The sequence below is a fragment of the Siniperca chuatsi genome, linkage group LG13 (genome assembly GCF_020085105.1).
Source record: "Siniperca chuatsi isolate FFG_IHB_CAS linkage group LG13, ASM2008510v1, whole genome shotgun sequence".
NCBI classification, from domain to species: Eukaryota; Metazoa; Chordata; class Actinopteri; order Centrarchiformes; family Sinipercidae; genus Siniperca; species Siniperca chuatsi.
The window spans coordinates 18,961,398-18,978,948 of record NC_058054.1 but is presented as its reverse complement, the minus strand read 5'-3'; the positions used below and the strand labels follow the sequence as shown (position 1 = coordinate 18,978,948).

The window sequence follows — 17,551 nt, the reverse complement described above, 5'->3', positions numbered from 1 at the left end:
TTTTTTTTAATTGTAGTGCAGAACCTTTTCTTTATACCTACCCCATAAGTCGTCTCACAACCCCCCCAGAATGATCTTGTCGGGGCCCCTGCACCTCGGGTGGGAACCACTGAACTAAACTAACTATTGGTATAAAGTAGGTCAAAATGCTACTTGCACACTGTGTACTTTTACTTTTGATACTTTTGCTGTACATTTTGCTGTTAATACTTTTTTACTTTTACTTAAATAAAATGTTGAATACATAGATACTTTTACTTGTAATGGAGTATTTTTACATTGTTGTATTGGTACTTGTCCTTGTACGAGTACATTTTTCCATTTTGAGAGACACCATCACATTTGAGATAAGCATTGTAACACATGTTGTTGTTAACACATGTATCCAATGCCTATATCAGTATTTACAGTGCAGATTGAAATTTTGACTTTTGACAAATTGAAAAGATCTGAAAACACATGTACTGGTGCTGATAAGCAGCAAAGCAAAGCTACATCTCCTTGGTTGAGTTAAGAGTACAATTACAATAATAAAACAAATGTTATATCTGAGTTTATAGTGTGTAGACGTCAAAGGTCCCAGACTCTTTTTAAGACTTTTGGGGCCAATGACGTTAAAGGACCTCTGTTTTATCCCCATTTAATTAAAGAACATTGTTGGATATCCATGTAGTTTTTGGAACATGTCGGTTCACCCAATTACAGAAACACATACAGTATGTTCTTACTTCCTCTATCGGTATCTAACCATTCAAATAGTTTTGGTTTTATTTATTCAGGTTTGAGATATCCTACCTGCCTCCAATACAAGAGTGAAAGGCAAATATTTATTCTAATTTCTCTAGTATTGAAATTATATAGTACATGTTTTTGTCTGTGTTTCATACATGTTGTAGACACTGAGGTCTGAAAATATGATTGAGATTATTTCAATTGTTTTTCCTTATTTTGGACTCTTTGTAGTCTTGTTTGAAAATGTATACTCTATATAATATTGGCCTATACTAATTTGAGTTGAATGCAAAACACACAATGAGAATGTAATTAATTCATTGTTTCTTAAAACCAAAACTATCTACATGTAAGAAAAAAAATTCTATATTTTTTAAACCAGCCCTTTATGAACATATGTCTGTTTCGTAAGAAAGACTTGCAGTATTATACAGAAGTGTGCAGGCGCTAGTGTTTCATAACCCTTCCTGTTTTAACAATTGTCATCTCTGGTCAACTGGTTTGTCACCCCCCCTCTGCTAAATGTGTTTCCATGCACCTACTAACTATGTTTGTACATTACCTTCATTATTGGACACCTAAACAATGCTACACTACTACAGATTAAGTAAAAGAAATCATAAGCCTGTCCTTTGTGCTAAAATTACATTAGTCTTTTTACAAAGCAAATTAACACATGATAATGAATACACATCTTTATTACACCTTATTCACAGAAGCATATTCCTCAAGTTAAACATCTTTTTCCCATCGGCATAAAGATTATTCCAGAGAGGGGGGGGGAGCATAGTCAAATACAAAATGATGTTCAGAGTCAAGGTACAAAATAACCCCCATTCAAAAAAAAAAAAAAAATCACAAATATGCATAAATAATAATGATCAAATATAATTGTATGCTTGGTTTGCATATCAACCAATATTTAAGAATGATTCACTTAAAACATTTACTCACTGACAAAAGAATCCAGTATTCTTGCTTGGAATGTTTAAAACTTCACTTGAGTATTATTTTATCCTCCCCCACTGTCTTTAATCCAAAGAAAACAAGCTTAACTCCAGTTGGACTCGTTATGCAAACAAAGGAAATATTTCCTCCATTTAAAAAAAAAAAAAAAAAAAAAAAAAAAAAAAAAAAAAAGAACAAACAAAGTGAAATAAGAGGAGACAGAATATGTTTAATAAAAAAAAAAAAAAAAAAACACGACTAGTTTGTTCTTAAAACAAAAATAAAATAAAATGTTTCCTCATCTGCCTGAGCAACCAAAGTTGTTTGCTACTGTATGTCAGTGACCAATACTGAATGAAGATACTGAAGTAGTACCAAACAAAAATACATCATTCACAGGAATTATGTTGTTTACACAGATGATACAGCTATTACAGCTAAACACAAGCATGGGTATTTTATTCAAAACATGCACCTTCTTAAAAACGGTTTGTTTTTTTAAACTCCATAATGTTTCACTATTAGTTTCATGTTGTTGGGATCTCCCTTAATGTAACCAATGAGTCATCAAAAACACGGGGTTGGCACATTAAAATAAAACCTAGACAGAAAGAAAACTAGCTAAGCCAAAAAGATGGCTTTTGTGGTCACTTTAAATATAAGTCACAGAAATACAGTTCATCATGATATGTGTAACATTGGATTTGCACAAATAGGGGTAAGAAAATAATTTCATACAACACTAAAAAAAGGATATGACCCAAAAAAGGTGCAACATCCTATGGATCAAAAAATAGACCGCCTGCCTTGAGGTTTTCTTGCAGAAGATCCCTCCTTTATATAACCTCTTTCCCTTCCTCAGCTCCCTTCTACTTTCTAGTAATCTGTCCCATCGTCTTGGTACACCTGCTCTTCCTCCTGGTAACCTTGGTAACCCTCGTCTTGGTAATCCGGGATGAAGTCGCGGGCGACGCCTGCCCCATTTTGATCATCTGGGACCTCTCCAGCTTTAGGACAGTACTTGGCGTCATAGATCTGCCGTCCCAGGCCAAAGTTCTGGCCACTCTGGTTGGCTCCCTGGCTGAAGCCCATCTGTAGGGACATGGTGCTGTTGTCACACTTGTCTGTGCCCAGCTTCTGGTCATAAATGGCACGCCTTGTCCCTGGAGCCGTCATCCCTGCCTGTAGTAGAGTCAGAGGAAAAAGAATATAAAGAATCACATTTAAAATTTAGATCAAGTGCCAGTTTTCCTTTGGAGTTGACAGCTTTCTACAAGCTGTAACACGACACAGCAGTGGAAGGGCCGGGAAAAAAAGTGATGCCCTGAGGCTTATTTCCACCAGAGTCCTATAATATTGGATTTACGAGAAGTTAAGAATATGTTGCAGTACCTGGCTCGCTCCCTTGTTGGTTCCCATTTGCAGACTGATGGTTGTGTTGTCCATGGGGGGCTGGATTTGAACTTTGGGGTCATATAAGTGCCTCCTGGTGCCATATGCATTCATACCTGCCTGACTGGCACACTTGTTGGTCCCCATCTAAAGACAGAAACACCACAATAAAATCGTTTAAACCACTTGCTGCACTTATACAATAATAAACAGTGGTAAAATGTTACATAATGCATCACTGCATTTTGCAAATTTACAACAAGAATGTGAGTGATGATCATATAATCATGACACTAGGCAAACATACTTTAAAGTTTCAGTCAGCTGTCAGCTAGTCAATGTGAGTGAAAAATGTGCACGTATCGCTGGGTTTTTGCAGAGCGTTGGGTGGGGAGGACTGGGCGGAGCAGAGGGACAGAGCCACTGCTCGCCGACAGACAGCTGCTGAGCACCGGGGAGCTCTGGAGGAGAGCAAATGCTACAGAGACAATTTTTTATTTTATTTCTTTTGGGATTAAAAAGTGGGTATATCGTCACTCTCGCTTCTCGACCAGTCTGCAGCAGCAAGCCACAGAGGTGCCGACCTCCACTGTCGTTATAGTAGTCGTCTGTGGGCACCCAGAGCTCTATGATATTAACGCTACTTCATATTTATATAGAAACTGAACAAAAAAAAAAAAAAAAAAAAAAAACCCCAACAAGAAATTAAGGAGATTGCTTGGAGAAAAGCAAGCGAGGAAGTTGGACTACCATATGTGTGTCAGTTACTTGATTCCAGCTATTGGTTGTACTTTACTATGAACCAAATTAGCATAGCCCTGAGCGAGCCAAATTCAATTCAGAAAACAAGCATTTTAAAAGTTGTTTGCTTGTCATCTTGCGGACAGACCTAATAAATCACGAATTCAGACTTTCTACAAATCTGCATCATGATGTAGTTATTTCGGCATCCTTTTGATCTGTTTATTGCAATTAAAAATCACAACTAAAAATCTGTTTATTTTGGGTTCATACCACTGTATGAAAACAGATTAAGGGCGAATATTCAGCGGTCAAACTTGTGCGACTAACGCAAGGCAAAAATACGCTTCGCTTTCTGTGTGAACACACCTTAAGTCTTATTCTAAGTTTTCCCCTCATTGTTCAGGGAGCCCTCTTATCTACTTGACATCTTTCTTGGTGACAGAAACAATAAACAAAAACAGAGGCTTCAGGAGGCAGTGAGAACAATGAGCAGCTCTTACTGAAGTATGCTATGCTTGACATGAGATCGTGCCAGTCTGGTTACGCAATAGTTTCGCCACATGCAGTATCGAGCTCAGCGCTCCAAGCATGTGAAGTCCCTCACCTCCAACTAAAAATACCAAGTTAATAAGCTGAACTCGTTTTGAGGAGGAATATTTCACAAATCATGTCAGACACTTTTTCCCCCCCTTTGACAACTTAAGAAAATTCGGTCCCATCACATTTGATAATTGTCTACCACAGCCTTGAGTGTCACTGTCAGACCCGTACCAACACAAACTTCAGTTAAGTGATATACTGACTAAATAAAAAGGGCAACTGTCTAATTCAAAATTACCAATAATGTTGTTTAAAATTAAGGAACGTGACCGGTGTGGAGATTTTAGGCTGAAATGTACACAGCGTTCAGATTTTGCTCGTTTGATTACAGAGTTTCAGATCTTAAACTGAAGTGCTGCTGACTCTGTTCACGTTTTAAACCCTGCTGCTCACCCAGAAGTCCCCAAAAAGAAAACTATACCTGTAGGCCAATGACGCATTGTCCAGCCTTCATCTTCTCCTCATCAAACATCCTCTCCTGCTTATCAGCGTACTTCACCCCAATGTCCACTCGTGACTGGCACCCTTTGGTCTTGGCCTGAGAGACACAAAAGGGGTAGAAGGTTGTCATGGTGGATATACTAAAAGCCAATCATACACCATAATAATATCTATGACAGATGATAGGAAAACATTACTCCCAGTAGCAGCGTCTGATTTTTAAAACTCACCATGCCAGCGAGTGCGAGCAGTGTCGTCTGGACCTGCGTCATGTTGCCATTCTCAAACAGGTCGTTGGCTTCGAAGATATCATGAGGCTTCAGGCCATACACTGTGATGGCTTTGATGAAGTTAGTCAGGTTCTCCAGCTAAAACCACACCAATTTAAACAAGATTAACAATGTGTGTGCAGGATTTATAATGACAGAGGTGTGATTCTTTCTCCGTTGTTTGCATATCATCATCTTATTATCAAGATGCAGTCCTTAAGCAGTAACAACTATTTGTGTTTGCAACATTCAGCCAGTCTCAAATGAGGGAGTGTGTCTACTGTGACAGGTTACACCTCAGTTAGGACACCAGTTTCAGAAGCAGTGGCTGTAAAAGCAAAATGAAGCTCGCAACACTGCCAGCATCTAAGTATAACCATGACCTAGCATGATTCAGTGAACTGACATCCTAACCGGTAGAAAAAAAAAAAAAAAAAAAAAACACTCAAAGCACAACTGCACAGGAAGCTATTTGTTAACTACGTGCAAAATCAAGTCTCTAACTGCATGCAACATCATCACTAGTGAGAATCAACTGGTGCTATCAAAAAAAAAAAAAAAAAAAAAAAAAAAAAGACACCCTCAATTGGTTAAAAAGCATGTGTCAACTAACTCACCTGATGCCAGTTCAGCGATGACTGGTTGATCTTTTTCACAGAGTTTGGGGCAAGTCTGTTGATAAGTCTGTGAGGGGAAAGAAAAGGGGAACATGTTGAAGTTTTCCAAACCACTGAACATGATGAAACGGATGATCGAGGGCCTAATGGTGCAGACGATCTGTGATCTCTGCTTACTCGCATAGAATGACTCCATTCTTCAGGCCTTTCTGAAAGTCGGGGCCGATGGAAGCGCCAGTGACGTCTTCGATCCAGACCCTGAGCTCCTCCTCTTTCTGAGAGTCATACTTCTGTGCGATCTGGTAGGGCAGAGAGGTCAAAGGTCACATGTGTTCCACAAGCAGCAACAGCAGCCAGTAGGTGATTTTTTTTTATTTATATATAAACAGTAAATGCATTCATGGAGTAACTGACTTTTTTTTACCCCAATGACCTCCCACTACACTTAAGATTTATAACAATTTCATAAACCGATAACTACTGCATCTATAACAATGACAACAACTGTGGGTGATCACATAACATGTTGACATCTGCCCTCAAAAGTTTATTATAACTGCATGTTTCATGGTCACCCCTGAATATCACTGTGCCTCAGTGTAGTATGCTATGGCTACACAGGGGGTTTTGTGTTTTTTAGCCTTCATAAAAAAAAAATTTAAAAAAGTGACATGACCTCACTCACACACACGGATATCCTGTTTGGTAAACTGCTAAAATCTCCTCTCACAGGAAGGCTGTTGCTGAAAAGGGGAGGGAGTTTTAAAAGGGGCTTAACATGGCACAAAGATTGACCTTCTAGTGAGGGTGTTGCTGTTGAGGTGTTACTTTGATTTACAAGCTTTTTTTTGATTGATTGACTGTGAGAAACATGCCACGCCAGCTCTGGAAGAGTCCATTCAGGAGAAGCATTATGGTCATGTAAACAACAGTTAAGTCTGTTGTGTGACAAACTGGAAAGCGGAAATGAAAAAAAAAGAAAAGAAAAAGAAAGTCCGAGACTGAAACAGGTATAGATTTCTCCTCGTCCAGTAAAGGATAAGGTGTTGACTGAGCTCCAGTGCAAACTCACAACCAGCTAACAATCTCTCTCTCTCTGTCCCAAGGGCAATGAGAAGCTGAACCGCAGAGTTTAACTTATTATATACATAGAAGTTGGCCGCACTTGTCTCACAGCTGGTTGTACTCTTAAGGAATGTCTGTCTTCTAATTACATTTCCTTCATTCAGTTTTCCCCATGTTAAAGAAAGGAAAAAAACCCAACACTGGCTATTTTAATTGCCCACAAAAGAATCCTAGGGATTGTAATTTACAGAGACAAGCTGAACGCAAGGAATTTAGGAACTGTGGTGACACTCAAAAATGCTGCTTTTTGCAGCTGGTTAACTTAAGAGTTCACTGTCTAAACTTCTGAGATGCCTGCCGGTACAGATTTTTTACATCTAGGCCTATGAGTTTTAAGCAAAAGTTAAACAGGGGGCTAGGAGGAGTGTAAACCCATAAATGCCTCACATTTCACGGAGGCTACGTCACTGATGGCAGGAAATACCACTCAAGTCAGCATTCCCCCCCCCCCTCCCCAAAGGACATCAGTGGTAACAGACAGAGGAAATCTACATGTTTTCTTTAAACCTGGCACATGTTGTTCAGTAGCGATTCGGGGAGGGGACATGGCCCTTTCTCTCTTATACAAGGGCACAGCCAAGGTTGCAACAGGCAAGAAAATGATGGCCGAGATAAAAGCCTTACTAGTAATAAAAAAAAAAAAAAAGGACTGAACAGTATTACACAGTAACACCAAATTTCTGTCATATTTAAAAAAGGGAAAGTTCTCAAGGTTATGCAGCTCAGTGTGATACACAATAACGTGGTCAGAGAAGTGATCTCCAGCATCAGCTCTGGTATTTTAAGTGGATCCGGATGTGCAGAGATCTGTGCAAGCAGGCCCTAACAAACAAGGTGCTTTCCTCATCAAGGCCGCACTCAAAAAGTTACACATTACCAAAGGGGGAGGGGGTGGAGGTCATTTTGGAGACCGGTTTGGTTTGTGTGGCTTCCGTCTACACAAAAGACTTATTTTGCAGAGTGAAAACAACATAAAATCTAAATCAAGTCACCTAGCCTGCACTGATTTGACACGACAGAGCGAAGAAAAGTTTAATGAAACGAAGCAGCACGAGCCTTTACCACAAGGGGGTGGGGGGCTGGGGAACTATTCTTGCTATTTAAAAGAAGCACTAAAAACGACACAGCGAAGTGCAAGAACGAGGATGGGTAGCATCCAATCCGGGGACTAATAGATGAATTGCATTATCTGCTAATGAGGATCACAACGCCGGGCAACAAGCTGCACAGGGAATAGAAAATGCTGGAAACGGGGCTAACAATTTTGCCACAACGACACACTTCTTTGCCAAGAGGACAACGCCCATAGTTTTTAAACTTGCATGCGAAAATCATATTCTGCTTTTCAAGGTGTAAAACTCAAAGATGAATAAATACTTCGCGACGTATTCACACTCAACCAGAGTTTTATGAAAATTATAAAGTCCGTTTAATCTTTAAAACAAACAAAAAACACTTAAATCTCTCTTGTGTTTTTTCCATCCACTTCTGACTACCTTTTAACCTGGGCACGCATATCAAAATGGAGGCCAGGTGACTCCCATACTCGCGCTCCGAGTAAAGCACAATGAGTGGAGTGGATGATGGGAAGAAAAGTTCAATACAACTTACTTTATGCGATATATAAAAATATGTACACCTACCTTGTTTTTGACTTCCGCTGATAGTCCGTAGGCAGGACCCTTGTTAAAAGACATTGTCAAAGAGTTATGATTTTTCTGTTTGGGTAAAAAAAAAGATTGGCCTACTAACTTGAGGATACAAACTGCGCTAAATTATCTTCGACTTTCTCTTCCAATGAAAACGGAGTGAACTAAATACTTCCTTTCTCTTTTACCGCCGCCAATTAGAGCGCTCCCACGGTTTCTACCAGAGCGTCGAATCAAGAGTCAAGATAGTTCACTGCTGAGAGTTCACCGGAGCAGTGACGCAAAGCTTGGAGATGCAACTTATAGGCTATAATGGGTCTTTGTGGGGGACATGGGGAAAAAGTCAATATCCTCAATGAATATTCAACACAAGACATCAACATGTGAGCTCATGCTTGCATGAAATAGGAGCAACAACAACAAGGCTGTTGAAGGCATTGAAACAGTAGAGCAGAGACTATAATTGACTGTATAAATAAAGCTGCATCACGGAGAGTCATGTAGACAGAGGCAGTAAGGTGCAGCTGGGATGTGCAAATCCATGGACGTGGTAAACTTGCTGCTTTTCTGCGAAATTGACACACATTGAGCTTTTAACTATATACAGTGTTATATACAGTGACCGGTAGGCCTGTGCAGCCTCAAGGGATTGTCACTATAGAGTCATACCATATAGCACAGGCTCTATAAGCGTACACTCCAAATAACTTTAAACTACCCATTCATTCCCTGTATAAAATTGTACACAACAGTTTCAGCAATTGCGGAAGTAGGCAATTGCCTCTCCTCCTCTTGCTTCTCCTGTATACTCTTTGGTTATACGCTTCGTTAATCGATCCTAGGCTCCACCTTTTCTCTTCTCTTCCTTAGGTCGCGATTGAAATCAAAAACTCCTTATATGGAAGGAAACTTCCCAAATTCCTGAATGGTGGGAGTGATCCAGCGGTCCCACCCTGCATACCAGACGTGCAGTGGACCAGACAAGTTGTCGCACTTTTTTGAGTCACGGCCGGAAAAAAAAGTTTTGAGGAACTACAGCTACTGAGGTGACGCAATGTCGGTGCTATGGGGTTTCAGATAGCCTACGACTTCCCTTCACATGCCAAGATTTGTAATTCTGCTCCAGAATAATGTCTGATTTAGTTTGGTCGGCAGGATATTTATATGTTCATGACTCTGTGTATAATGTAACCGTGAGTTGGGAAGGCCAGGGCATTTCTTTTCAGGTCACAGGGGCTTTTCTTTCATGTCATGTCAGTTCCACACAGAAACAGAAAGTCTGGTCTATACCATGTTGCTTTTTCTGGGAATGAAAATAATTTTCAAATGGAACAGCACTTAAAAAATGTATTTCCTCCTACAATAACAGGCTTTTAAACTTAAATGGGGGCTCCAGAGTTAGGGAAACATCTTTTATCTGTAAAATAATAATAATAATAAATAAAAATAAACTCAAGTGTTAAAATGTTGCAAGTCACACCTCAGCCTGAATGCCAGCATTATTGAGACAGACTACTATTCGTAGTACATGACATTGTAACATTGATTGTTCCTACTAACATGCACACCTGGAGAAACCATATAGTAAATCATCACATAAGAAAGAAAGCTACACCAACATGTTTTTTCTAAAAGGAAGCCTACTCACTGTAACACACATGCAGTTGTTTTTCCAGACCAGCCATAATCTACTTATAGATACAATAGGGACAATAGGGCTATTGACTACAATTAAATTGGCCAAAGATGCAGCTAGTTACCTTTAAAATTGACATTGGCTTCCGCTAGTCTGGTTCCATTGTGCATTTAGTCATTTCTCTTACACTTGAATTAAAGTGATTTGTGTTGGAAATAAAGTCAAGTGTCATCATGAGCAAAAGCATGTTTGAGGTTGGGGAGCTTCTGATTGAGAGGGTTCACACTGAAAATAAACTTAAACACTCAAAGGGTTTTCAATCCTCTGCCAACAGTAGTGTGCAGTTTTATATTACTAAAGCTCAAATATTAGTCGATTTATTTATTAGCTGATTGACAGAAAATTAATCAGCAACTATTTAGATACTCAATCCTTCCAGCCTGGGTTCTAGCTTCTCAAATGGGAGATTTTGGTGCTTTTCTTTGTCATATTTGATAGTAAATTGAACATCTTTGGTTTTTGTATTGTTTCGGTTGCGTAACAAGCCTTCGTGAGACACGCTTGCCTGCCTATCCTACTCAACGGATTCTAACAAGACGAGATGTAAAATATTGGAAACTAATGATGACATAAGCCCAGGAGTCTCTCCTCAGTCTCTGACAGTGTGTCTGGCAATAAATAAATACAGCTGTATTTCTGAGGATACATGTGGCAGGCGATTACATCATACAGGTGTGCAGAGGACTAATTCAGAGTCTGAGTAAAGTCGGGGGGCAGTTACTCATCCTGATAACTGATGTGATTATGTCAGCTCACTGAGTCATGGCAGGGAGTGACGTAGTTAAGATAACAGAGTCTAGTGGTCATGTTGTATATGCAATCTCTGTTGAGGCTAATAGTGCTAGTAAAAATGAAACTTTTGTACACACAAGGCCATTTCTTTACTGGGGGGTGTTGACAATTCCAGGCTTCCACAGATGGAGGATGATCTAAATCTTGAGTATGATTCTTTTATTTTAAAATAGAGGGTCATATATTCTTTGCGGGCCTAGAAAAATCAATTAATTCCCATTGAACTGAAATTACTTGTACCATCCCACCCTTACATCACATACTGATGCAGACAAATGGACAATGTGCACCCCCACATGGATGAACTGGGTAAGTACAACAAATTACAGCATAATGCTACTTCTACAGTGAAGCTCAAAACAAAAGTATACAGAGCTCAGACCGACCATTAAGTTTCTACAGGGCAAAATATTCAATATGGCAGTTGTTGAACACAGTGGCACTGTAAAAGACCCACGAGTCAGTCGACTGAGCTGAAGATTTAGATCATTTTATTTTTCAAAACAACTGAGAGATGTTAAACACTGAACAAATAAAGATGCCCCAGTCAAAACTCCAGAAAACAGATTCTCATCAACCAGTTGTAGCACTTTTCCTTTATTGCCAGCTGTGTTGTGCAGTTTCTCATTGTCTGCAGCTTCACCCTCGCTAGATCAGTGTGTACAAAACGTTAACAGAAATGGTGCATATACCAGCGTCGTATTGATCACGGGATTTGGAATTCTCGCACATAAACCCAGCTCCACGGACAGGCGTGTTTTATGCGGAAGCAAATCCAGATTTACCATTTACCAAGGCACATTGGTAGGGATGAATGACTGAAAGAATGTATGGACAGAGAGGCTGCACAGAAGCCAATCTTAATTCAAGTCGTGAGGAAAAAGTGGTAGTGACTGACGAGTATAAAGGGAAATCAAAATTAAGTATTACTTGTCACTTGGAGAATGCCGAGAACAGCTGATACACACAGCTTTCTCTCTCCCTTTTAGGTATGCTGTATTGAAAAATGGAAGCAAAAGAAATGCTACCTCAAACGGCATCCTAAATGTCTTCTAAACTCTCGAAAGCAGCGGCAAAAACTTTTAATGAGTCTGAAACTGAATAAACTATGGGCACACAGTCAGTCACTATTCACACTTGAATTAAGTCAGTGATGAAATGACCAACAAGTTGTCAACTTCTGCACAAGTGCATAAGAGGTCTCAATCCTGTACATTCACTAAGGCTGTTTAATTCAGAATAATATTGTGAAGGAATCCCAGAAGGCAAACAATATCTAAAGGAATAGAAACAAAGTGAGTCCCAGCATTTAAACATGTCCTTGTTTTTATCTCTAAAATGCAATTATTGATCAGCAACATGTAAGTTGACATTCTTTAATATTTTAGGCTTGGGAGAGAATTAGTGTGTGGCGGGAGTTTTTCTACTTTAGCTGAATTCATTTTAAATTAGCACCAAACAATTTTCAACTATATATCATTTGGAACCGAGTGATTTTTCAAAGAAATTTCTTGCATTGGAGCGGTGTGATGAGACAGAGAGAGCGAAAGTGGGTGAAGGGTGGAGTATGGAATGTTAATGACCTAAAGCATTGGCCAATCTTAAAGAAAGACCATGCAAAACCATTGGTATGTCCCTTTGACATAGAAGAGTAGGCTGACAACACTGTCATGCGAACAGGAAAAAAATAAAATAAAAAAACAGATCTATAGGTTTCTGAACGTCTGTTTGGATGAACGTCCCATAATGAAATGGTCAAAATAAATAGATGTATACATGATAAGAAATTTATAATTTACTCTTTATATCTCACATAAAGCTTCTTGTAACTGCCAAATATGCTCCAGTATTTCATACTCTGGACATGTTCAGCTCTACCTGTGCTAGATGAACTCTATCAACACCTTTCTGGGCACCAACCTGGCGGTGTGGACAGGACAGCTAAACCCCTGCCTTCCCTCAAATTTAACCCGAGATAGTAATTCCTCATTAGAAACTAGAAGGTAAAAAAAAAAACAAACAACAACAGTATCATCCCAGTGAGCATGAAATAGAGATACGATTCAGAACATCAAAAATTCACATCACAACACCATTTCCAGTTGTCTGGGATAATTCTGTCCTCTCTTTCTTGCCTTCAGTGTTAGTAGCAGCACTCTGCAACTAGGGCCTCATCATTCCTGTAGCTTTCAGTTTGAAAAATAAAACAGAAACAGCCCTTGGTATTACAAACTCAACTATCCTTTTAATATTTACTCTTTTTATATCAAAATCTCAATAGATTATCACAGAAAGAGGAAGAGGCATGGGGGAGGGGGAGGGGCACGGAGTTTAGCAGGCCTGGCTTTTGCCGAACTCACAGTGGACAAACAAAATCACAAAGTATCTTGTCTCTGTGGGGAGACAAAGAAAGGAGTGGAAAAGGACAGCAACCTTCCCAAACCCCTCAGTCTAGGCAGACATATGGCAGGATGTTCAATTTGCTTTCATCCCCATGAGGGTCCAATGATATGCACTCTGTCCAATCATACCAGGTGCCCTTGGTGTCATAACAACCATTCACCCCCGGCCAGTGCTGTGTGTGTATCCTCTCCAGGTCCTCGTCCGTCACCTCCCGGCTCACGCCCGATAAAGCCCCTACTGAGCTGTCCGTCTGCAGAACGTGTATCTTCCGTGAATCCTTGATCTCCTGTTCTTCCCTTTTCAGATACTCCGACATGAAAAAGTGTGCACTAGGGGCCTGGACCCCTGAGGAGGTGAGCACATTGCTCTGAAGGTTCAAGTACGACTGGATGATTTCATTTCTGGACAGCTCCTTCCAGTTTGTTTGATGGAAAGGGTTGGGGCTAGGACCTGGGGCCGGGCCGGGGCCGGGGCCGGGGCCGGGGCCGGGACCAGGGCAGCAGGCTGTTGTACAGTGCTTTCAGTTCTCTGCCTAGACTCAACTGGGTCAGGAGTGGGGGCTTCCTCTGTTTGAGAAGGTTCTTTATGTATCAGAGGTTTGATCTGACCTGTGACAGGGTCAAATGTTAGTCTGCGTTCTTTTAATCGTACAGGCTTGGTCGTGTCCTCTATTTTCTGGCCATCTAAGTTGACAGAGTAGTCTCTTGACCTGTACTTTCGCCTTTTATGCTCTGAGTTGGGGACCATTGTCCCGTCTGTTTCATCAGACACAGACATGGCTCCCTCAGATGTCGGTCTGTGTAGTTCTGAGTTGTGATGGGTGTGAGAAGGTGAAAGGGAGGCTGATGGGGATTCCAGTGTTGCAGATATGTCTTGGGTGGGTGGGTAATGAGAGGGGACTTCTGACGAACTGGCCCAGTGAATTGAAGACCTATGAGAAGAATGTGGCAGCTTGTCAGCGTAGGATGCTTGGGCTGGGGAGGATATAGGCTGGGACAAAGACAAGGGAGAGTCCCTAGAGGAAGGGCTTGGGATAGGTGTTCCTTTCGGTGCATATGCTGAAGAGCGCTTGGTCACTGTGTCTTGCTTCATGCTCCTTGGACTGGTAGTGAGGGCACGGGGACTTTTGGCTTGATAATACCCCCCTCCTCCTCCTTCATCCAATCTGGCCTGTTGCTGCATCACAGCAACCTTGATCATAGAGGAAGTGCTAGGTAGTTTGGCCACTCCAGGGGAGCTGGGACGAGGCTTGACAGCATTAACCGGAATTCTGTTGATTTTATCATTATCAAGGTGCTCAAGCCGAGATCTGTCAGGAGACGGGATTACTTGCTGGTCAGGCGGGGCATCAGGACTGCCTCCAATCCCATTGGTGGGTGGTGGTGAAACAGAGTTCTCATACGGAGACATCTTGGAGATTTTTTCTGGTAAGTGCACTCCACTGTCTCTGTGCTCTGCTCGACGTTTGCGGCTGCTTGATTTTTCAGCTTTTGGTGAGTACGTGTTGTGAACATCGTTTCTGATTTTGACTTCAGGGACACCCTTCCCTGACACAGAAATATCAGGAAGAGAGGCATCCGTCCTGCAGGGATGAGAACTGCCATTGGTAGACCCAGGGGCACTTGCAGCCACAACTGGCCCAGGTTCAATCAACTTTTGCCAGTTCCTCAAGAGTTTCTTAGCACGCTTGGCAAGGTCTTCGTCCTTGGTCTTCTTCCTTACATCATTGATCAATTTTCCTAGTCGAGTTTCCTACATAAATAATGTGGGTGAAAGTTAGAAACAAACTTCTACATGACAATACACAATTTCTACATGAAGTAGTAGTTCACGTATAGTCAACTGCCTTACCTCAAGTGCTTCTTTGGTGATAGGATACTTTTCAAGACCGGAAATTACCTCCAATACAGCCACCATATTGCATATCTGCAGAGAGGACAAAACATTTTGTATTACTTCACCTGCACTGTTGCTCACAAAGCAAATATTTAGTATTAGCCTAAAGTCCCCACTAACAGGGAAATTAATAGTGGACGTCACTGTTAAATGAGAAACTTAATCACAGTCCTGATATATTAGATGACAATGCAAATGAGTGATACTCACATGACTAACCGAGTCTCCTGTATTACACTCCAGTATTTGGAAAAACCCAAAGCTACTGAATCGTGTCTGCAACGTGTATGAGTATGGGGGCAAGTTAGCTCAGGAAACATTAGCCTGTCTGTCTGCTTCAGACCGACAGAACTACGTTGAAAAGTAAAGATGGCAAAGTGTCAACTCAAAAAAACTCAACCATTGCAAACGTTTTAACTGAAGTGTAGCATCAGAGCAAAAACTTTAGGCAAAAAGTACTAAACTTTGATTTGAGTGAGTTTCTTATCCTGTCGTGAAAGTCAACCAGCGCTTGAGTGTCGGCAGACTTACCTGTGTTAGCTGATTGGGCTACCGCTAGCATTTCACTAACTTGAGAAGGAAGGGTCCGACTATTTCCTAAAACGTAGCTATTCAAGCTAAGCGTTAGCTAGCTACCTCCCACACTTCGCTTACAAGGAATTACTAGCGTGAGACGGTCTACGACGAAACTCTGGCCAATTAGTAGAACATACAGATACTTTCATAGTAAGCTACTAATTATCAGGGCACATGCATGCATTATGTTCCTTCAAGCAGTTAAATACTCTAAACCCGCTTTGGTGTTATGGCTAGGCTAGTAGCTAACATGCTACATAAACCAGCTAACGCCAGATTGATGTCTGACCAAGGTAGCGCTTCTGCTAAGTTAGCTTGCAAGCTGTCAAATCAAGAGCTCGGCGTCTCTCCATCTTTCGCAGCCTTTCGACATGTCGATGCCAACCCAAATCGTAAATCACACATTTTTAAATACAAGAGAACAGTTCATTGACATCTGTTGGGTGAACTGCCTTGTCGAGTTTGCCGGAGTGCAGGTAAACAAGCTAACGTTAGCTACCTAGCCTGCTAGCTTTACTCACATTGCTCTGACTGTCGATGGCCTGCAGCAGCCGGTCCCTCATCTGCTGCGGGGTTGCTGAGACCGTTGTCATTGCCTGTTCGGTGCGATCCGGAGGATGGAGGGAGGAATCCTCCAAAATGAAAACCGGGTGACAATGATGACTCAAAAGCCGCTGCGGTAACACGTCAGGCGTCCGAACAGCATATTTTTCTGTCGCCCGTAAGGTAGACGGCTCAGTTTTTCTCACATGGAGTAGGAAATGTGTGTGCTGTGTTGACCGTTGACTGCTGCCTGCTCGGCGCTCTAGTAACTCACTACCAGCTGCTGGATCTCTCAACGGCCTCCTGCTGCATGCTGGGATACGATGTGTGCGCTTTGACGTCTGCACGTAGCCAAGTAAACATCCATGCCGTCCACCTACACTTCTGGATATACCCATGGATGTATTAAGGGTGTACCTCACTGCCTCTTTTTGGATTTCCTCCTGAGCTATTATTATATACAGTAAATCAGTGGTATGTAACTGAATTTTAAGCAGGTTATTCAATTATCATTGAGTCATAAAACAGAGAAAAGCAGCAAATCCTCACATTTGAGAAGCTGGAGCCAGATAATGTTTGGCATGTTTGCTTGATAAACAACTTAAACAATTCCTCAATAATCAAAATTGTTGGTGATTAATTTTCTGTCAGTCAACTAAGCGATGAATCGACTAATTGTTTCAGTTGAGCCACCATCAAAAAGAATAGAAAACACTTGAGCTTCATGCCAAATTTAAGACAAAATAGCAAGGCACAAACGATCACTCATTTTTCAAGCATCTGTCAGTTAGAGGCCCGCAGGTTTCACTTTCCCTCTTTACTCCATTATTGCATCAGTAACCAACTGACCACACACACATTCTGCGAAATCTCTCAGCGATCATACATCCCTGTTACATTTAGAACATTAACAGGGGTCACTTTAGAGGCAGAGATTCAAATAAATGTTCGATATGGATGTGTTTATCACAACATGGAAGTTATTATGAATGATCAATATTGATGACTTTATATTGCAGCGTTCCACCAGCAGATGGAGTCCTGCAGTTTCTAAAAGAGCAGAGCTTGTCACCAGAACAGGAGGACGAGCACGGAGCAAGTCAAGATGCTGCATCACTGGACCAGATT

At 41.1% G+C, this 17,551-nt stretch overlaps 2 protein-coding genes across 2 annotated transcripts; both read right to left on the bottom strand.

Moving 5' to 3' along the window:
- Nucleotides 1–1,412: 1,412 nt before the first annotated feature.
- Nucleotides 1,413–9,024, bottom strand: cnn2 (calponin 2). Its single transcript, XM_044220257.1, has 7 exons — nt 8,512–9,024; nt 5,921–6,042; nt 5,744–5,810; nt 5,088–5,225; nt 4,838–4,954; nt 3,073–3,219; nt 1,413–2,862 (listed from the first exon to the last, which is right to left on the bottom strand). Exons 1-7 carry the CDS (start codon nt 8,563–8,565, stop codon nt 2,557–2,559), a joined length of 951 nt encoding a protein of 316 aa, XP_044076192.1. The 5' UTR covers nt 8,566–9,024; the 3' UTR covers nt 1,413–2,556.
- Nucleotides 9,025–11,479: 2,455 nt separating this feature from the next.
- Nucleotides 11,480–16,836, bottom strand: crsp7 (cofactor required for Sp1 transcriptional activation, subunit 7). Its single transcript, XM_044220243.1, is given in 4 exon segments — nt 11,480–13,889; nt 13,892–15,160; nt 15,260–15,334; nt 16,402–16,836. Coding segments are annotated over 4 exon segments (2,202 nt in total). The 5' UTR covers nt 16,822–16,836; the 3' UTR covers nt 11,480–13,451.
- Nucleotides 16,837–17,551: the final 715 nt, after the last annotated feature.

Bases quoted from the DNA above. Each gene is read 5' to 3' on its own strand.
- cnn2 (XM_044220257.1), bottom strand. From the start codon at position 8,565: ATGTCTTTTAACAAGGGTCCTGCCTACGGACTATCAGCGGAAGTCAAA. The intron at 5,811-5,920 runs GTAAGCAGAGAT...TTCCCCTCACAG, and splicing joins AATGGAGTCATTCTATGCGA to ACTTATCAACAGACTTGCCC. The intron at 4,955-5,087 runs GTGAGTTTTAAA...TGTGTCTCTCAG, and splicing joins TGCTCGCACTCGCTGGCATG to GCCAAGACCAAAGGGTGCCA.